Below are 22,751 nucleotides of genomic sequence, written 5' to 3'. Positions count from 1 at the left end.
GCTCATTCATGTTGCTGTTTGGCAGAAACCAACAGAATTCTATAAAGCGATTATCCTTCAGTTAAAAAAGAATTTTTTTAAAAGTAAAACAACAAAAAGGTACAAATGTAAACACTTATTTCACTTCACCTTGGCGCCCCTCCCCAGCTTCAATGGACCTTTATTCTAACATATTTATTAAGTCACTCCATAAGCAAGAAATTACAAGTAATATCATCAGCAATAGATTCTAGACCTCAGAAGTAAAATAACCTGTTTACCTCTAACTGCTAGGCCAAGAAATCTTCCTGTTTGCATTGACTGACTGTTGATATCTAAACATCAATTTGACATTTACACATTATTGTTCTAACAGATAAATATTTCTTCCAGGTCAAGAACTATAACTTCGGCTTTTTAACAAACACATAACAGTAACCAAATACCTCTTTTTATAATAAGCAAAAGAAAAGAAGCGACCTTGCTTCTTCTGACTTTCAATTTCACCCTATGCATGGAAAACTCTGTTAATGTCTTAGAAAACTTCTCTCTGTGTCGTAACAAAGACAGCAGCACAAATTAGAATTCCCTTCACTCCCTCCCCTTTATCTAAGTTGGGTTTCCAAGTCCAGCTCCTCTGATGATTCCAGGAATCAGTGATGATCCTCCCTCATTACCCCTAAAAGAAGCTGTATAATTCACAGTTGAACACTGACCCCATGAGGAAAAAGGATTTGTCTCATATCCCTAAAGATTCCTACAAGTGCCTTACACAGACCAGATTAAATAGCCATTGGCAACCCAACTGAATTAACATTGCCTAAGCATCTATTCCGGAGAAGGCAATGGCACCCCACTCCAGTGTTCTTGCCTGGAGAATCCCAGGGACGGGGGAGCCTGGTGGGCTTCCATCTATGGGGTCACACAGAGTTGGACACGACTGAAGTGACTTAGCAGCAGCAGCAGCAAGCATCTATTCTGTGCCAGGACTAATGTGTTATAAGCCAGCAAGGCAGGACTTCCCTGGTGGTCCAGTGGTTAAGATTCTACCCTTCCCCCGAAGGAGACACGAGTTGTATCCCTGGTGGCAGAACTAAGATCCCACATGTTGCATGGCATGGCCAAAAAGAAAAAAAAAAAAAAAGAAAGTAAATAATAAATTAGTTTCCTAGCTTAAAAAAAAAAAAGTCAGCAATGCTCAGATGGGTAAGTCACAGTCCTTGCCCTCAAGGAGTTTACAGTCAATTCTGAAGAAGTAACATCAAACTATAATTGTCCCATATTATTTACTTATAAGGGTTAAAGTTAAGGTTTCACTTTTTTTTCCATGAGGTCCCACCCAGGCTCTTCTAGAATCTCATACCTCATTCTCATTACTACTTAGCATTTGGCCTCAATTAAATTGCATAAAAGCTCAATTTACCATTCTTTCTTCAGATTAAGATCAAGCACTGACACAAGGCTTTATCAGGCAAAAATCTGTCTGCAAAGGCTACAGTGGAAAATGAACAAGACACTCAATGCGATCACTGCTCTTAAAGGAAATACCGAGCTCATTAGAACTTAAGAACCAAGCAAATACCGACTACTGGAAGGCCCTGCCTGGTCAGCACCAAACTGTGCCTAGCATCATGCCATACAAATGGTTTCCCTTCTCCTGCTTAACTTGTCTTTTATCAACTAGAACTCTGCTATGTCTGTTTCAATTTTTTTTTAAATAAGCAAATCAAAATCATAATTAATTTTCTACTTATGGGGGTCATATCTACTTCCTCCTTTCCTTCAAATGAAACTTGAAACTAAGTTGATATAATAAACAGAAGAGAAAAATGAAAAACACCACACACAACCACTCACAACTGTGGAATTTTGTTTTGTGAAAAGTCCTGTCCATAAACAGCCATCAAAAATAGTTCTCACAAAATGGTACAGATGAACTTATTTGCAAAGTAGAAATAGAAAAACACAGATGTTAGAGAACAAACTTACAGATATTAAGGAGGGATGGGGGAGTGGAATGAACTGGGAAAGTGGGATTGACATATATACACTACCTGTGTAAAATAGATAATTAGGGATAATAGATAATAAAATAGATAGTAAACTTAATAGACAATAAAATAGATAACTACTGTATAACACAGGGAACCCTGCTCAGTGCTCTGTGGTGACCTAAATGGGAAGGAAATCTAAAAAAAGAGGGGATTATGTGTACATGTATAGCTGATTCACTTTGTTGTACAGTAGAAACTAACACAACATTGTAAATCAACTATATTCTAATAAAAATTAATTTAAAATGAAAAAAAAAAAAAAAAAAAAAACACATTTCCCACAAAGCTGTTCGTCAGCTCTGTAAACTCTAAGCAGGGTTTTCAGTCCTGCTGCCCTGGATCCGCCCCTCCTCGCTCTATCCACACCCTTTCTGGGAAGAGGAAAAGGCCTCCTGAGAATAAGGGACGGCCCTCCAATAAGCAGGGTTTTATTCCAAGTCTGAAGAGCTGCCCAGAACCCAGCCGTGAGACCAGGAAGCTAAGAAGGCTGGACTGGCCAGACTCCCTTGGTGAGAGGCAGCTGATCTCAGAGTCACACAGCAACCGCCCAATGGGCAACACGGGGACACTCTGTTGCCTGGATGCAGTAAATTGGACTACAGTTTGTCTGACTCCTTCCACTTAAATCTGTTATAAGCTTGGAGTAGGACCAAACAGAACTAGAAGAGAAACAACGGGAAATGTTCACTTCCATTTCACAGCCTAGACTGTCAGAAGGGTGTCACCTCACACCTGTGAGGTGAGTGTCCAGCACCTCATCGCACACTTGGAGAAACGAAGCCCTGAGAAGCAGATGACTCGTCCAGGGTCACACGGCCTGTCAGTGCTTTGAACTGCAACAGGCAGCCAGAGCTTTCGTTGATGCATGCCAGCCCCACCACTGGTCAGAAACTATCACTCATTTCTCCAGCATCAGGACCCGCCTTTAGTCCTTCGGAGAAGTCAGTTTTCCCTCATCTGATGCCTTTCTGCAGGTACCGGACTGGGTCTGCTTATTTCAGAGCTGGATCTTGTGTATGGGAGTTATGAAACAAAAAGCAAAGTACCAACCTGGAACAAACGTAGTGAGGTATTCAAACCATTGCCTGATTGTCGAGTCACCAAAGAAGTACACCACTTTTCTCTGTAAGCATTCTGTAATGTTGTCAGGGTCATTAAACTGGCGCATCTTAAATCTCCTGGGCCTCCACTGATCTTTGTAATAATAACCAGAAGGAAAAGTTCCTAAGCCTTGAGATAGTTCTAGGCTGTTGGTTTCTGAAAGAAAAAAAGATATTCTGAAATTCTTTTCCAACAAGTCATACATAAAAAATGTTTCAAGTTAAAACACAATTATGCTCCTATGTTTGTTAGCCTGCTGACAGCCTCCGGCTGTCACATCTCAAAGAAATCCCAGACTTTCCCTCTCCTACAAAAAGTTCTGCTTTGCACAAAAATAGGAAGATCTAAAATGGGTGTGAGGATGTTTGTGGACAGAAGGGGAAAGGGGACATTGACCATTCCCTCTGATGAAGCATGTTTTTCTCAAAATAAAAGCAGGCAAAAACCAAGGAAATGTGTAGATCTAAGCACTATCTGGGGTTATGGCTCACCCAAATGCCTGTGAGGCAAGTAACAACTTAAATTCACATTTATATATGCATGGCAGTATTAGTCCTTAATGTTTCTCAGCTCATTCAAAAGTTTCGATCAATGGGTCCCACAATCAAATATTAACTCAGAAAACCATCACTGAACACAGAAAACAAACCACTGACACAAGGTCTAAAGAATTACTCTCCACAACACAAAAGGTTCAAAAGTCCTTATACACAATGAAAAATAGTAAAATTGCATCAGGGACTTCTCTGGGGTTCCAGTGGCTAAGACTCCGTGCTCCCAATGCAGGGGGCTGGGGTTCCATCCCTGGTCAGGGAACTAGATCTAGATCTCACATGCCTCAACTAAGATCCAGTGTGGCCAAATTAAAAAAAAAAGCATTGCATCAGCAGTGTGTACTCATGTTTGTAGCGTAGTTACACATGATCACACAAGCATCAGGACACCTTTCACAGTGACAGTCAACACCCTTCTTACCAAACACCTCCCTCAGAAAATGCCACTGGAATTTTTCAGTAGAAACAGAGCACTTTACATGCTTCAACAGGGATGCCTAATATTTCCTGCACGTTTACTCTGCACCAGACACTGTTCTGAGCAATTAAATGTATTATCGCATAGGACGCTCATGATCACCCTTCAAGATAGGTCCTACCTTTCAAAACAGTTAAGTAACTTGACCTCAGTTTCAGAGCCAGGAAGTAGCAAAGTCAGGATCTAATCCAAGCAGGTGAGCCCCCAAGTCCATGCTCTTAACCACTGTGCTATATCACTTCCCAAAACAAGATGTCTGTGGATACCGGCCATTTTCTTTTAGGCTTTTTTCTGGAAAGTGTACATTTATTCATTTCTAACACTTATTATTCAAGTTTATAATCTTCCAAAAACCACCAATCATTTTGTGTCACTCCCTTATACACCCCAAGGTTCAAATCTTGATCATAATCCAGCAATTCTATAGTCTCACCTGTTTAACCACAATTCAAAATCCAAGTGCTCATATGACTTAGAAATTGAAATTTAAATAAGTTTCCTACTCATGACTATTTTCAGCTTCTTTGATTTTTTTATCAAAAAAAAAAAAAAAAATTCTACCTCCTTCCACTGCCTATCTGCTTGCTCCAGTTCATTTTTTCTTTTCTTTATTTATTTATGGCAGTGCTGGGTCTTCGCTGCTGCAGGGGCCTTTCTCTAGTTGAGGCTCCTGGACTCTAGAGCACAGGCTCCACAGTTCTGGTGCATACAGGCTCAGCTGCCCCTGTGGCATGTGGGGTCTTCCCACAACAGGGACTGAACCCATGTCTCCCGCACTGGCAGGTGGGCTCTTTCATAGTGAGCCACCAGGGAGGCCCCTTCTTTGACTTCTTGATATTATCTATATTACTCAAAGTTATTTTGGTTTTATTCCCTTCAAAGAAGATGCCCTATTTGACAGGGGCATATTTAATCCTTTTTCTTAGGCATCTGCAAATTCTTTGCAGGTTCAAGGTCTCAACTGAAAAGCAAACAGCATTATAAATGCTTTTTTGGCAAACGTGATTATCAAAGAAAACTGGGGGGTAGGGTAAATGTTTGGCTTATTCAAAAGCAATTTCTCAACATGCTACTAAATGAGGCATTACCATGTCATCTCATCTTGCCCAAAGTTCCTTATTATATCAACACATCAAGGTTGCACAGGCCAGAGAACACACCTGGGGCCCAAAGAAAATATCTACTGGAATGGGAATCAAAAGTGATTTTAAAGTCACAATTTTTGCTAGGTTAAGTTAGTACACTCAGCTATTCTGTGTCAAGTAAGTGTTACAAAGAAACATGTATATCACACCGGAAACAATTACCATTTACATTCAAATGTTAATTATATTTACTATCAGAGTTAAGTCAAGCAAAGCAAATCAATTACTGAACCTCACATTAATTCTTTAAACATGCAGCACTAGATAACAAAAGGTATTTTTAAAGAGAAATATGTGTACCTACATTGCCCTCTTATGGTCAACTGGGACAAAGACATTTCCCGACTAAATTTCAAGCAGTCTGAACTGTTTAAAATAAGTCAGTGTTTCTCGGAGCTCAGAAAGAATTTTCACTTAAGTTGTACTGTATAAATGGAATAAAAATAATTTAAAAACATAACCAAGTCATTATTCAACTTTATGTTTATCCTGAACATTGATGGTGAAGGAAATTTATACGGAGGTGGTTGTAAGAGCAGACATAAAGATCTTTATGCAAAATCAGAAGGGATAGTTTTGATTATTTGCAAGTAAGGTCCCTACTTCTCTAAAATGTCTTGGCTTCTCTTTAAAAGACCATAGCTTAAATTTTCCTCCAAAGAGCATCATTCCATATCATTCATTAGCCATAATAAGGGCTATTTGGGCCACGAATGGGACTAAATGAGAAAAATGGGCAGAGATAAATTTCCCTAAACCATTTAGAAAGAGCGGTATGAGAGGGACACTTGTGAAATAAGGGTAGGGATGCGTATGTACCAACACGGGTCCTTTTATTTTTCTGGCAGGGAATTAGAACTCAGGAGGGGAAAGAAGGACAAGACCAAGAAGAAATGGAGGCAATCAATTCCCTATCTAGGAACTTGAGCACAGGAGCGCCACCTCCGGGAGGTAAGGAACGAGGACACTGTGCTGAGCTGTCCGGCCACACCCTGTCCGGTATTGGGAATGCGAGGAGTGCCTAGCTCCTTAGAAATCACAGTGGTTTGAGTTTTTACTGAACCTTGAATTCCCCCTACAAAACTTTAAGAATTTTTTTTTCTTTGTTTTCTCTAAAAGCTAAGCATCTTACACATGCTATCTGAGGTAGCAATACCTGTAGACTCAGAGAATGTTGAAAGGGACCTCGGAGAATGCTAGTCCAAATCTCTCTTAAAGGTAAAGAAAGCAAGTCAGAGTGACTTGCCAAGGTTTCTTAGGGAGCTGAGGAGATGGGAGATGGCAGAGGGGCACCATTTATAGAGACCTCATTTTGTTACTGAAACGGCGGTAGGAGGGGGCTTCCTTTCCCCAAATGATACTAGGCTTGCTGGCTGTTATGTCTTGCCTGGGAAATGCCATGGGCAGAGGAGCCTGGCGGGATAGAGTCCATGGGGTTGCAAAATAGTCAGACACAACGATGAGACTAAACAAAAACGTGTAGGATACCAATCCTTTGATTTCCTAAGTTAACTGGACGTGGACCTTGGCTTCAGTTCACTTCAGTCGCTCAGTCGTGTCCGACTCTTTGTGACCCCATGGACTGCAGCACGCCAGGCTTCCCTGTCCTTCACCAATTCCTGGAGCTTGCTCAAACTCACATCTATCAAGTCGGTGATGCCATCCAACCATCTCATCCTCTGTCGCCCCCTTCTCTTCCTGCCTTCAATCTTTCCCAGCATCAGGGTCTTTTCAAATGAGTCAGTTCTTCGCATCAAGTGGCCAAAATATTGGAGCTTCAGCTTCAGCATCAGTCCTTCCAATGTATATTCAGGACTGATTTCCTTTAGGATGGACTGGTTGGATCTCCTTGCAGTCCAAGGGACTCTCAAGAGTTCTCCAACACCACAGTCAAAAGCATCAATTCTTCATCGCTCAACTTTCCTTATGGTCCAACTCTCACATCCATACATGACTACTGGAAAAACCATAGCCTTGACTAGACAGACCTTTGCCGGCAAAGTAGTGTTTCTGCTTTTTAATATGCTGTCTAGGTTGGCCATAGCTTTTCTCCCAAGGAGCAAGTGGAGCATCTTTTAATTTCATGGCTGCAGTCACCATCGACAGTGAATTTGAGCCCAAGAAAATAAAGTCTGTCACTGTTCCCATTGTTTCCCCATCTATTTGCCATGAAGTGATGGGACCAGATGCCATGAACTTCATTTTTTGAATGTTGAGGTTTAAGCCAATTTTTTCACTCTCTTCTTTCACTTTCAAGAGGCTCTTTGGTTCCTCTTTGCTTTCTGCCATAAGGGTGGTGTCATCTGCATGTCTGAGGACCTTGGTTTACTGGGTTGTTGTGAAAATTCAATACTGTGCGAAAGTGCATTTTTCACCGCAAGGGGCTAAACTAGAGTGCTAGAAATACGCTGGATATTCTATAAACATTCTATATCTTGATCTGGCTAGTAGTTGATTAATTCATTTTCTATTGCTATGCAAGAAATCAACACAAACTTAATAGCTTAAAAACAAGGGGCAGACTTCCCTGGTGGTACAGTGGGTGAGACTCCTGCCGGTGCAGGGGACACAGGTTCTCTCGGGAAGATTCCACGTGCCATGGAGCAACTAAGCCCATGTGTCACAACTCCTGAGCCTGCACGCCTACAGCCAGTGCTCGGCAACAAGAGAAGCTACCACAGTGAGACGCCCGACGCCCAGGCACTGCAACAGAGAAGCCCCTGCTCAAAACCAGAGAAAGCCCGTGCACAGCAACAAAGACCCAGCACAGCCAAAAAATAAATGAATAAAAATTTAATAATTACATTTTACAACAAGGATTATTTATTTTCCCACAGTTCTGCAGGTCAGGAGTCTGGGCTGTGGTATGGCGGGGTTCTCTGCTCAGGATCTCACAGGTGGAAATCAGGATGTCAGCAGGGCTGTGTTCCTTTCTGAAGGCTCTGGAGAAGAATCTGCTACCAAGTTCATTCAAATTGTTAGCTAAATTCAGTTCCTTTCAGTTGTCAGACTGAGTTTCTCATTTCCTTGCTAGTTGTTAACCAGGGAAGGGCCTTCAGCTCCTAGAAGCTGCCTACAGTCCTGGCCCGGTGGCCTCCTTCATCTTTAAAACCAGCAATGAAGAATCTCCGTCACCTGAAATACTTCTCACACTTTCAGTCTTTCTTCTAGAAGCACCAGATCACTGTTAAGGACCTATATGGTTAGGTCAGATCGACCCAGGATAATCTCTCTCTCTCTTTTTAAGTCAACTTTGTCATACAATTGAAGGGCATGGATCACTGGGGAGTCACCGTACAAAGATATGTACAGACGTAAAACTCCATTGTGCTATATGCCTCATATCTGTGTGCTCTATTGCCTTTAAGACAAATTTCAATAGAGAAAAACAATAGAAAGCTATAAAGATGTTGATATTTATTCTATTGTTGTTAGATCTAGTTATATTCTAAACTTTCATTAAGTTCCCCCTAACACATGAGCTCTAGTTTAGTTGCTGATGAGATTAGAAGCCATCAAAGTGCCTGAGACATTAGGCTAGTGGTCTGAGGACCACAATGCTGGTGCTTATAAAAATCCAGCAATAATTCTGACCCTGGGAAAGCCTGTCAGATGCTTGGCTTTAATAAGGTAGTCTGCTGCTACTGCTAAGTCGCTTCAGTCGTGTCCGACTCTGTGCGACCCCATAGACGGCAGCCCACCAGGCTCCCCCATCCCTGGGATTCTCCAGGCAAGAACACTGGAGTGCGTTGCCATTTCCTTCTCCAATGCATGTAAGTGAAAAGTGAAAGTGAAGTCGCTTAGTCATGTCCAACCCTCAGCGACCCCATGGACTGCAGCCTACCAGGCTCCTCCGTCCATGGGATTTTCCAGGCAGGAGTACTGGAGTGGGGTGCCATTGCCTTCTCCAATAAGGTAGTCTAGTCCAACTTAAAGTTATGTTTCTGTGCTCGAATCGTGTCCGTGCATGGGGGTGGCACTGGCAATCTCAAGCAATCCACAAGACTGCTTGAGGAGGAAAATCAATTAACTAAGGAATTGTTAATTCCACACATAGATAAGGAAATTCCCTGGCAGTCCAGTGGTTAGGATGCTTTCACTCTGTGACCAGGGTTTGAATTCTGGTGCAGGAACTAAGTGGAGAAGGCAATGGCACCCCACTCCAGTACTCTTGCCTGGAAAATCCCATGGACGGAGGAGCCTGGTAGGCTGCAGTCCATGGGGTCGCTAAGAGTCAGACATGACTGAGCGACTTCACTTTCACTTTTCACTTTCATGCATTGGAGAAGGAAACGGCAACCCACTCCAGTGTTCTTGCCTGGAGAATCCCAGGGACGGGGGAGCCTGGTGGGCTGCCGTGTATGGGGTCGCACGGAGTCGGACATGACTGAAGCGACTTAGCAGCAGCAGCAGGAGCTAAGATTCTGCACGCAGTGCAGTGAGACCAAGAGAGGAAAAAAGGAAAAAAAGATCCCACAAGCCTTGTAGCACAGTCAAAATAATAATAAATAAATGAATATCAACATGTCAAAAAGAAAATAAAATATTCAAAGTATAGGATTCATAGGTGGAAATAATAAAAGTGGAAGAACTATGAGCCCTTCCACGGCCTCGGCAAAGAAAACACAAAATGGGCCTGAAATATCTTGTGGTGCCTTCAGAAAGTAAGGAAGAACTCAAAAAAAAAAAAAAAAGAAATAATTAATTAAAAGAATGAAAGCATTGTCAAAAGGGCACAGAGCCAAGCAAAAGACATTCCCAATTACCAAAACTGGAACAATCTGAACAACAACTGAATTGGATCATAACTCAAAGAAATAGTCGAAATAGTCATGAGCCTATACTGATGAAATTAACAAATGATAAAGAAGGGACAACTCTTCCGTACAAAAAAATTCCAATTAATAAATGTCTTTAGAAGGAGAGATAGAGCAGATCATCATTAGAATACCACAGACGTAACTGCTACTGGGAAGATCGGGTGATGAATGCTAAAGTTAGTAGATGAAAGTTTAAACAAAAACAGAATGTTTTACATAGTTTCTGTATTATTAATTTCCTGTGGCTGCTGTAACAAATTACCACAAATTTAGTGGCTGAGAACAACACAAATTTATTCTCTTACAGATCTGATGGCCAGAACTCCAAATTCACTATCACCGGGCCAAAACTAAGCTGTGGGCAGAGCCACACTCTCTCTGGAGGCTCTAGGGAAGAATCTGTTTCCTTGCCTTTTCTAGAGCTGCATTCTGTGGCTCATGGTCCATTTCTCCGTTACTAAAGCCAAGGACATGACATGCTCAAATCTCTCTCTGCTTCCATCTTCACATGGCCTTCTGTCTTCTGCAGGAAGCCTCCCTCTGCCTCCCTCTTAAAATGACACTTGAGACTGCATTTAGGGCCCACTCAGATAATCCAGATACTCTCTCCCCAGCTCAAAAACCTTCACTTAATCACATTGGCAAAGTTTCTTTAGCCATATAACATATAACATCCACAAATTTGAGGGATTAAGATCTGGATATTTTTGAGGGATTAAGATCTGGATATTTTGAGAGTCCCTTGGGCTACAAGGAGATCAAACCAGTCAATACTAAAGGAAATCAACCCTGAATATTCATTGGAAGGACTGATGCTGAAGCTGAAGCTCCAATACTCTGGCCACCTAATGTAAAGAGTCAACTCACTGGAAAAGATCCTGATGCTGGGAAAGACTGAGGGCAGAGGAGAAGGGGATGACCGAGGAGATGAGAAGGTTGGATGGCATCACTGATTCGATGGACATAGGGTCACAAAGAGTCAGATATGACTGAGCAACTTAACAACAACAACAACATCTTTAGGGGCCGTTATTTAGCCTATCACAGCCTCAAAGTATCTCCCTAGAATATCATGTAGATACAAAGATGAAAATAATTACAATGAAAATAGATACAATGGAAAACCTGGCAGACACCACTTACACCAGGTGATCAAGGTATCATTAGTAATACATCTGGACACCATGTACCTCCGCAAAAGGATACAGCATCATTCCTGTCCTATTCTTTCCAAAAATGCATAACCTCATGCCACTCATAAGAAAACATTAAACAAACTAAAGTTCAGAGAGATTCTAAGAAATATCTGACCAGTGCTCCTCTGAAATGTCAAGGTCATGGAAGACAAGAGTCTGAGGATCTGTCACAGTGGGAAGACTAAGGAAATGTACAACCAAATGCAATGTGGGGTCTGCACCGCATTCTGGAACCAAAAAATGGACATCTGTCGGAAAACTGATGAAATCCAAATAAAACCTAATAGTTTAGTTAATAATGTTACAAGGATGTCCCATTCTTATTTTTGTTAAGTGTTGTGTGATTTCTTGGGCTTCCCTGGTAGCTCAGCTGGTAAAGAATCTGCCTGCAATGCAGGAGGCCCAAGTTCAATTCCTGGGTCAGGAAGATCCCTTGGAGAAGGGATAGGATACCCACTCCAGTACTCTTAGGCTTCCCTGGTGGCTCAGACGCTAAAGAATCTGCCTGTAATGCAGAAGACCTGGGTTCGATCCCTGGGTCAGGAAGATCCCCTGGAAAAGGAAATGGCAACCCACTCCAGTATTCTTGCCTGGAGAATCCTCATGGACAGAGAAGCCTGGAGGGCTACAGTCCGTGGGATTGCAGAGTCAGACATGACTAAGCGACTAAGCACAGCTGTGATTTCTTAAGAAGTTAGTGTAAGGGGAAACTGGGTAAAGTCTATACAGGAACTTCGTACTATTTCCACAACCCTTAAGTCTCAAATAAACAGAAAACAAGACATTTTAAAAAGAGGACAAAGGGAATGACGGAATTAGGGAGGAAGGCAAGGAGGGAGGGAAAAGGAATGAAACTAGTAAGAATGGGAGCCCTTCATTTAGGATCTTTGAGTGCCCTCTGCTGGTCACTAAGCTGAACATCGATGACATTCCCCCATGCTGGACTTCTTTGCTATTACACAAAGTAATTGTCCTTCTCTTTTCTTTCCAATTTTTTACCTGCTCTGAAACAGTTTTCTCAAAGCCAGGGTACCCTGCTCCTACTGATTTATGGTTTCTTTCTTCCTCTAAAAACCCATCAAAGCCTCACTAGTTACTGAATCTTTCTTTTCTCTAAACAAAATTTTAGTTGTTCAGTGGCTCAGTCGTGTCAGACTCTTTGCAACCCTACAGACTGCAGCATGCCAGCCTTCCTTGTCCTTCACTATTTCCCAGAGTTGGCTCAAATTCATCTTCATTGAGTTAGTGATGCTATCCAATCATTTCATCCTCTGTCACCCCCCTCTCCTCCTGCCTTCAATCTTTCTCAGTGTGAGGGTCTTTTCCAATGAGTTGGCTCTTCACATCAGGTGGCCAAAGGATTGGAGCTTCAATTTCAGCATCAGTCCTTCCAATGAATATTCAGGGTTGATTTCCTTTAGGACTGACTGGTTTGATCTCCTTGCTGTCCAAGTGATTCTTGAGTCTTCTCCAGCACCACAATTCGAAAGTATCAATTCTTCAGCCTTCTTTATGGTCCAAGTTCATATCTATACATGACTACTGGAAAAACCATAGCTTTGACTATATGCACCTTTGTTGGCAAAGTGATGTCTCTGCTTTTTAATATGAAATTAAAACTGTCTTTTAATTTCATGGCTGTAGTCACCATCCGCAGTGATTTCAGAGCGCAAGAAAAGAAAATTTGTCACTGCTTCCACTTTTTCCCCTTCTATTTGCCATGAAGTGATGGGACCAGATGCCATGATCTTAGTTTTTTGAATGTTGAGTTTTAAGCCAGCTTGTTCACTCTCCTTTTTCACCTTCATGAAGACGTTCTTTAGTTCCTCTTTACTTTCTGTCATTAGGGCAGTACCATCTGCATATCTGAGGTTGTTGATATTTCTGCCCACAATCTTGATTCCAGCTTGTGCTTCATCCAGCCCTGAATTTCACATGATTTACTCTGCATATAAGTTAAATAAACAGTGTAACAATACAAAGCCTTCTCTTATTCCTTCTCAACTTTGAACCAGTCCATTGTTCCAGGTCCAGTTCTGTTGCTTCTTGACCTACATACAGGTTTCTCAGGAAACAGAAAAGGTGGTCTGGTACTCCCATCTCTTAAGAATTTTCCAATTTGTTGTGATCCACACAGTCATAGGCTTTAGCATAGTCAATGAAGCAGAAGTGGATGTTTTTCTGGAATTCCCTTGCTTTCTCTATGATCCAAGAAATATTGGCAATTTGATCTCTGGTTCTTCTGCCTTTTCTAAATCAAGATGTACATGTCGAAGTCCTCGGTTCATGTACTCTTAGAAGCCTAGCTTGAAGGATTTTGAGCATAACCTTACTAGCAAGCAGACTGAGGGCAACTGTATGGTAGTTTGGTCATTCTTTGGCATTGGCTTTCTTTGGGACTGGAATGAAAACTGAACTTTTCCAGTCCCGCGGCCACTGCTGAGTTTTCCAAATTTGCTGACATATTGAGTGCAGCGTTTTAACAGCATCATCTTTAAGGATTTGAAATAGCTCAGCTGGAATTCCATCACCTCCACTAGCTCTGTCTGTAGTAATACTTCCAAAGGCCCACTTGACTTCACACTCACTTCACTAGGTGACTGACCACACCATTGCAGTTATCCAGGTCATTAAGATCTTTTTTGTATAGTTCTTTTGTGTATTCTTGCCATCTCTTCTTAATCTCTTCTGCTTCTGTTAGGCACTTACCATTTCTGTCCTTTATTTTGCCCATCCTTACATGGAATATTCCCTTGATCTCTCCAATTTTCTTGAAGAGATCTCTAGTTTTTCCCATTCTATTGTTTTCCTCTACTTCTTCGCACTTTTCGTTTAAGAAGACCTTCCTGTTGCTCCTTGTGTGAAGCCACAGCCACTTCCTGGCTGAACTCTAAGACCTGTCAGGTGCAAGCAAACCATCTACAGCTCCTCCCTCTGACCATCCCACTGGACAACTGGGGACATCACGGGGTCACAGGGTACCCATCCAAGCCCGGGTACCCTGCTCCTACTGATTCATGGTCTCTTTCGTCTTCTAAAAACCCATCAGACTGAATCTAGTGAGCTAGACAACCAGGGCTGTGGAACAGAGGGTCAGAAGTGTTGGTGAGTCCGAGCCTCCAGAAGTGACAGATGGGAGCGTGTAAGGGATACAGTATACTGGGGGTACCATGTTTATTGACATCTCGACAGTGGGATTGAGGGCCTGGCCGATAAAAGGCAAGCAATTTCCATTCATGATGTTTCACATTGCATCCTCTAAAATTAGGAACTCACTGGGTTCAAGTAAATCGAACAGGAAAAGATTGGGATTTCTTGTGGCAACTGACTGTGAACACCAGAAATACAGACTGGCAGGGTCCTGCCTGCATCTAGACCACAAGTTTTAGTTAGCCCACACAATATAATTTTTTTTTAGGTTTTTAACAGGATGCCAATGTTTTGAAATCTGGAGATACACATTCAAAAATTAAGACTTCAGGTTTTTGATGGAAAAAAAAAAATCTTTTGACCTGGCTATGTTGGATCCACATTGTTGCATATCAACCATGTGTAGGAACCGAGAGGCTGCCGCCTTCAGACGGTTCCCGCTCTGCAGTTCCTTCCCACCACTTACACAAGGTGCGCGTATGGCTGATACTCACACGGCTAGGTTCACGCGTATTCTACACCTCATCCCTGGGGCATTAGTGTTTGCACCCTCTGCTTTGTGGGATACCACATACATGCTTTCAACAGCTAAAAGGACCTCATCTTCCCTCTGCACTTGATCTTAGCCAAAAGGCCAAGAAGTGACCACCTTCCAATACATAAGCCACTTAATAATGTTCATCCTTGGGACTTCCCTGGTGGTCCAGTGGCTAAGACTCTGCGCTCCCAATGCAAGGGGCCCAGGATCGATCCCTGGTCAGAGAACTAGATCCCACAAGCCACAGCTAAGAGTTCACATGCCTCAACTAAGACCCGACAAAGCCAAATAAATTTTTTAAAAATAATAATATTTATCCTTCTTTTATACCAGTGACTATAGCTCATTATAACTATTCTGCAAAAAACAAAACACATATATTTCACCTTCTAAATTTCATTCTTTTACTCTTAATAATATCCTTTACCAATGGATCAGAATCACCTGGAAGGTTTGTTAAAACACAAACTATGCCCAGTAGTAACCAGGGCAAATTAAAGGGGGGCTTTATATCTTCAGTGAAACTACAGAGACTCAACACACTGAGCAGGAAAAACAACAAATCATCACATTTGCTCCTTTTACCTTTTATATTCCTGGGAATCACAGTCACCCAATCAGGTCCACTGGAGTTGATTGGCATTTTGATATTGACACCACTTCAAAGAGGAATAAAAAGAGTACAAGCTCAAATTATTTTAATTTAAGGAATTAATTTATTTAAATTTAGGAACATTTATTTTTCAACATGTATCTTTATTTGAAAATTTTTAAATAGACGGGATTTCAAAGAGCTGTCTAAAGATGAAATATACTTATAAATGTTAATTCATACAATTTATAATTAATAAATTAGGTATCTTATAATAAGCAGGTTATACGGACACATAAACTGAATAAGAATTAAACAGGCTCTAAATTTTTCACTGCTTCACCCTTCGGTTGCAAACTCCAAAATGACAAATTCTGTTTGAATCGCTTAATCCCTTGGACTCAGAGAATGGCTCACACTGATGACAATGTCTACTTTGTCACTACTTGGTTTTCAGGCTGCAAGACTATGGAGCATTAAGTCAGATACCTTAAGCCTTGCTTAGAGCGGAATCCTAACTGGGGACCCATCCATCCCTCAAATGATCAATGTCAATCTTTTTCTTTTTAGTTAGCCTAATGCAAAATTTCAGATTTTTAACAGAGTAAAAATGCAAAAATTAAAATCTATATCAGGATTCTGTCAAATGTTTTGTTTTCAAAAACCTATGCCACCTTAAACAGTTTCCCAGCAAACTTCTAAGTAAGTAGAATTTTTTAAATGATTCTACTACAGATCTGGCGGGTTCTACTACATCAGCCAGCCTCATCCAGGATATGCAAGTAAAGGCAAGGACAGACATTATTTTATCCTTCTGGATTCACAGGTATTTTCTGGTTTTAATGGTAGGATTTGGTGTTAGGAACATTTAAAATTTTTACACTAACTTAGTTCTCTAACCGGAGAAGGCAATGGCACCCCACTCCAGTACTGTTGCCTGGAAAATCCCATGGACGGAGGAGCCTGGTGGGCTGCAGTCCATGGGTTGCTAGAGTCGGACATGACTGAGCGACTTCACTTTCACTTTCACTTTCATGCATTGGAGAAGGAAATGGCAACCCGCTCCAGTGTTCTTGCCTGGAGAATCCCAGGGATGGGGGAGCCTGGTGGGCTTCTGTCTATGGGGTCGCAGAGAGTTGGACACGACTGAAGCGACTTAGCAGCAGCAGTTCTCTAACATTTTCCCCACTTTTTTTCCACGTGGCATTTCAGTAAATTACAAGCTATGCTTCTTCTACTCTGCTAAACCCCTAGGTAGACTGACAACACACTCCTAAAAGGGGGTAACTAAACACTCTTCATACAGAGGCAAAAAGTACACAGAAATAAAATAATCTGTTCATGGTGTATGTAAATGCTAAGTCTGACTCTGTGCGATCCTATAAACTGTAGCCCACCAGGCTCCTCTGTCCATGGGATTCTCCAGGCAAGAATACTGGAGTGGGTTGTCATGCCCTCCCTTCAGGAGATGTTCCCAACCCAGGGATCAAACCTACATCTGTTATGTCTCCTGCATTGGTAGGTGGGTTCTTTATCACTAGTGCCACCTGGGAAGTCCTATTGATAAATAATGTGCCTAATTAAAGAATAAGACTAAAGACCTTTTGTATTGAGCCGCACACACACAAAAAAACCCCTAGGAAGACTAGTACAGTAAATATACTGGGCGCAGTGCGCCCTCTGCTGGGCTTCTGAAAGCATGGCATGATTCTAGCAAATAATGTATTTAAACTTTTGCCACCAAAAGCTGACTATGGGAAAAACAAAAAACCAGAGCTTTATTTTAGAAGCTGCTACAGACTACATGGACTTCCTAGGTGGCTCAGTGGTAAATAATCTGCCTGCCAATGCAGGAGATAACAGGAGCTGTGGGTTCGATTCCTGGTCGGGAAGATCCCCTGGAGGGCATGGCAATCAACTCCACTATTCTTACCTAGAGAGTCCCATGGACAGAGGAGCCTGGCAGGCTACAGTTCATGGAGTCACAAAATAGTTGGATACAACTTAGCAACTAAAACAACAACCATCTCTACAAGGGAATATTTTTAAAGTATATATATCATTTAAAAATAAAAAGCATTTTACATTCTTTCAAATAATTATACTTTCTGACTATGTAATTTTTCTACCTTTTTTATTTCTTAGGAATGTTATTTTATTTTAGGCACTAGTGATAAAGAACCAGCCTGTCAATGCAGGAGATGTAAGAGAGTCGAGTTTGATCCCTGGGTTGGGAAGATCTCCTGGAGGAGGGGATGGCAACCCACTCCAGTATTCTTGCCTGGAGAATCCCATGGACTGAGGAGCCTGGAGGGCTACAGTCCTGTCTACAGGGTCGCAAAAAGTCAGACACGACTGAAGTGACAGAGCATGCACACACGCACGCATACAATGTTGAAGAAAATGGAAATTTTACCTCATACTGGTTCTGTATATTTCCTCTGCATATTATGCCATATATTGATCATTATACTGAAAAAGTTTCATACCCATGTTCAAAAACAGGAATATGTGCTCAATAATTAAGCAAAAATTTCAATAGCTATTAACTTGAAAAATACAATTCATTGTGATATTCCTGGTTTCCCATCAGTTCAGTTCAGTTCAGTAGTTCAGTCGTGTCCAACTCTTTTTGACCCCATGGACTGCAGCACACCAGGCTTCCCTGTTCATCACCAACTCCTGGAACTTGCTCAAACTCATGTCCATTGAGTTGGTGATACCATCCAAACGTCTCATCCTCAGTTGTCCCTTTCTCCTCCTGCCTTCAATCTTCATAAAAGGAAAGTGAAAGTGAAGTCGCTCAGTCGTGTCCGACTCTTTGCGACCCCGGGGACTGTAGCCCACCAGGCTCCTCCGTCCATGGGATTCTCCAGACAAGAATACTGGAGTGGGTTGCCATTTTCTTCTCCAGGGGATCTTCCCGACCCAGGATCGAACCCAGGTCTCCCGCATTGCAGGCAGATGCTTGCCACCAGGTAGTTATTCTTCATACTTATCATTAAATCAATCTAGCAATGTTACCATATTCCTACCTTTTCCTATCAATAAATGTTTATATGATTTTAACAACTAATAATGTGACACTTAAGACTTTTTTCAGTTTCTGAGACATGAAGCTAAAATGTTAGCTTGATTGTAAGAACTCTAGTAGCCCTGTTCTTAGATAACTTTTTTATCTGTTCTGTGAGTAAGTGATCTTGCTTATACAGCTATAGACATGCTATGTAGTTCTGAAGTAAAAGATGTTAAGGTAAAAGAACAAAAATTTAAGGTATTTAATTTGAACTGAAATAAGCATATGTGTGTGTGTGTGTGTGTGTGTGTGCGCACGCACACGTGCGTATTAGTCGCCCAGTCATGTTCGACTCTTTGCAATCCCATGGACTGTAGCCCGCCAGGCTCCTCTGTCCATGTGATTCTCCAGGTAAGAATACTGGAGGGGGTAGCCATTCTCCTCTCCAGGGGATCTTCCCAACCCAGGGATTGAACCCAGGTCTCCTGCATTGCAGGCAGATTCCTTACCATCTGAGCCACCAGGGAAGTCCCTGAAATAAACATACTAATCACAAAATATAAATCTTTGTTTATTTTCTTACCACCTCTCCTGAATTGGGCCAAATTTGGAGAGATGTAAGAAGCACATAACCAAAATAAGAAAGTCTCCTAAGTAGGACAAAGACAACGGAAAGGGACTCTTCAATTCCCACCTAGGACAAGGAGCACATACCTCTGGAAGAAAGCATTCTCTGTAGCAGTTAGGAGGCCCTTCAGGTATCCGCCTTTGAAATGGTTAATTCTGCTACTGCAAGGGAGCTTCTTTGGTTTGAAGCAGAACCAGGGTTCTCCAGTGTATAGGTCTGTGAAGTTGCACAGGGGAAGACTCCCTGGAAGACACACGTTACACTCTGTAGTTTCAGAAATCCTCCCTGACCGAAAGAGGCTCTTGAAATAGACCCTATCTGGTTTCTTTTCCTGCAGGTACTGAAGAACTCGGATCCCTTCACTGGGGTGGACCAGAGATATGGACACTTTAACTTGACCTGGCCAGAGCAGAGTAAAAAAGACCTTGTAGAATCCGTTCTGGTAGTCCACCACTCTGCCCACGGCCCCCGCCTGTAGCTTAGGGGAGTGGATTCTGGCCTGCAGGTAGTCTCCACCATATTTCTTGGGCTTTCTTTGAAAATCCTGCACATGAACCAGCACCTCTAGCTGGCTTCCCACCCTGAAGAAGGCTGCAGAGTTCAAGATGACAAAATAGCTGGAAGAAGGGTCGGTGCTCTTCAAAAAGGGGACGGGGCCCACGTCAGGCTCCTGCCACTGTAGGGCAGCCAACAAGGAGTCCTCCTCCAGGCGCTCCCGGCTGGACAGAATCTGGCGCTCATAGCCGCAGTAAGGATTCCGGCTGATCCTTATCACCTGGGAGGAAACAAACTGTCCACCACTGTCTATGAATGTGGCTGAAGCAGTCTCACGGTCCAAGTACTGAAGAGAAAAACACAAACAGAAACCATAGCTATGACAAATCTCCTTACGTCAACCAAATAAATCCCTGCTTCAGTTTAAATTTTAATAAAACTTACATGGAAAAAGAAAAAAAAAAACTTTACTGGGATGACACTGTTTCAAAAAACCACAGCTCACCAGTGTTTTAAGGGTCTCACAGCAAATATCAGAGAAAAATCCCTTTAGTGCTTCCAGAAGGAGAAGGGGGGAAAGGAATCATTCTGAAGTACAGTAGTTCTCCTTTATCCTCAGGGGATATGTCCAAGACCTCCAGTGGATGCCTGAAACTGTGGGTAATACCAAACTCCGTATATACTGCTTTTTCCTATACATATATACCTATGATAAAGTTTAATTTATAAATTAGGCACAGTAAGAGTGGGTAGCTATTCCCTTCTCCAGTAGATCTTCCCAACCCAGGGATTAAACCTGGGTCTCTCACGTTGCAGGCACATTCTTTACCATCTAAGTCCCTAAGGAAGCTCTAAACAACAATAATAATAATAAAACTAACTTATAAAACTAATAATTATAATAATTTGCTGTAATAAAAGTTATGAATGTGATCTCTCTCTCAAAACATCTGATCGTGGTGTACTTGATGAGGTAAAAGGTTAAAACGCCTACGTGATGAGATGAGGTGAGGTGAAGGACAAAAGCACTGTGATGCAGCATCAGGCTACTACTGACCTTCTGACGATAATAATGTCAGAAGGAGGATCATCTGCTTCAGGTGACCCTGTATTGAGCCACGATGATGTCAGTGGTTGAGGATCCTGGGTGGGAGAGAGCAGGATATCACAACAGCTGATCATGCAACTCAGGACAATGCACAATTTCATATGGGTAAGTTGTTTATTGCTTGAGAAGACTCTTGAGAGTCCCTTGGACTGCAAGGAGATCCAACTAGTCCATCCTAAAGAAGATCAGTCCTGGGTGTTTATTGGAAGGACTGATGCTAAAGCTGAAACTCCAGTACTTTGGCCACCTCATGCGAAGAGTTGACTCATTGGAAAAGACTCTGATGCTGGGAGGGATTGGGGGCAGGAGGAGAAGGGGATGACAGAGGATGAGATGGCTGGATGGCATCACTGACTCGATGGACGTGAGTCTGAGTAAGCTCCAGGAGTTGGTGATGGACAGGTAGGCCTGGTGTGCTGCAATTCATGGGGTCGCAGAGTCAGACACGACTGAGCGACTGAACTGAACTGAACTGAGGTTGTTTATTTCTGGAATTTTCCTATTTAATATTTTCAGATTACAGTTAACCAGGGGTAACTGAAATCACAGAAAGTGACACTGTGGACGGGGGACTACTGGATGTCAGAGTATTCTGTTCTTTTTTTTAAACAAGGCCTGCCCTCAAGAAAAACTATTTTACCAGAGCCTAACCTACTGGGGTTTTATCAGAGCCAAACAAAACTGAGGTAAAGGACATACCCAACACCAGTCCATTCTAAACATTCCATCCAATTTAAGAGTTGGGGGGGTGAGACTAAGAAGCAGCTCTGAAGTTCAGAGACTCATTAACACAGGAAGATCACAGGATTATAAGATGCTTCACCTCCCCCACATTTCATCTCCACATCATGAAAAGTCTATTTACTGGAGTTCCTTTTAGGCAGTACCTCATGTCCAGCTTTCAGCAAAAAATTATGAGACATACTAAAAAGAAAAAAACACAGTTTGAAAACACAGATCAAGCATCAGAACCAGACTGAGAAACGTCAAGAATGTTGGAATAATCAGACCATGAATTTGAAACCACTATGATTAATATGCTAAGGGGCTCTAATAGAAAAAGCAAACAATGTGCAAGAAATAATGGGCAATGTAAAGAAAGAGGTGAAAATTCCAAGAAGGAATCAAAAGAAAAAAACAGCCAGACAGAGCAGTGAGGATTTTTAAGTAAGGAAAAATACTCTAGCTGAAATTATAATGATTGGCAGACATTCTTATACATTTGTCCAAGCTGATAGAATGTATAACACAAAGAGTGAACCCAAAAGATATTAAGAAGAGGTGGAAAGAATACACAGAAGAACTATACAAAAAAGATCTTCATGACCCAGATAATCATGATGGTGTGATCACTCACCTAGAGCCAGACATCCTGGAATGCAAAGTCAAGTGGGCCTTAGGAAGCATCACTATGAACAAAGCTAGTGGAGGTGATGGAATTCCAGTTGAGCTATTTCAAATCCTGAAAGACGATGCTGTGAAAGTGCTGCACTCAATATGCCAGCAAATTTGGAAAACTCAGCAGTGGCCACAGGACTGGAAAAGGTCAGTCTTCATTCCAATTCCAAAGAAAGGCAATGCCAAAGAATGCTCAAACTACCACACTATTGCACTCATCTCACACACCAGTAAAGTAATGCTCAAAATTCTCCAAGCAAGGCTTCAACAGTACAAGAACCGAGAGCTTCCAGACGTTCAAGCTGGTTTTAGAAAAGGCAGAGGAATCAGAGATCAAATTGCCAGCATCTGCTGGATCATCGAAAAAGCAAGAGAGTTCCAGAAAAACATCTACTTCTGCTTTATTGACTACACCAAGGCCTTTGACTGTGTGGATCACAACAAACTGTGGAAAATTCTGAAGGAGATGGGAATACCAGACCACCTGACCTGCCTCCTG

The 22,751-nt window shown here is 42.0% G+C and overlaps 1 protein-coding gene across 4 annotated transcripts in view; it reads right to left on the bottom strand.

Annotated features, from left to right (window-relative positions):
* The window catches only part of NXPE3 (neurexophilin and PC-esterase domain family member 3), a 58,059-nt gene that overhangs the window by 3,332 nt on the left and 31,976 nt on the right, over window positions 1-22,751 (bottom strand). For all 4 annotated transcript variants that reach the window (XM_055568018.1, XM_055568021.1, XM_055568017.1 and 1 more), the window contains 3 exons: window positions 19,338-20,092; window positions 15,601-15,674; window positions 3,084-3,290 (listed from right to left, as the gene is read on the bottom strand). In XM_055568018.1, coding sequence (XP_055423993.1) covers window positions 3,084-3,290; window positions 15,601-15,674; window positions 19,338-20,092 — 1,036 coding nt within the window. The remainder of the gene's footprint in view (window positions 1-3,083; window positions 3,291-15,600; window positions 15,675-19,337; window positions 20,093-22,751) is intronic.

Source organism: Bubalus kerabau, chromosome 2 (genome assembly GCF_029407905.1).
Source record: "Bubalus kerabau isolate K-KA32 ecotype Philippines breed swamp buffalo chromosome 2, PCC_UOA_SB_1v2, whole genome shotgun sequence".
In the NCBI taxonomy this organism is placed as follows: Eukaryota; Metazoa; Chordata; class Mammalia; order Artiodactyla; family Bovidae; genus Bubalus; species Bubalus kerabau.
This window is presented reverse-complemented; position numbering and strand designations above follow the sequence as displayed.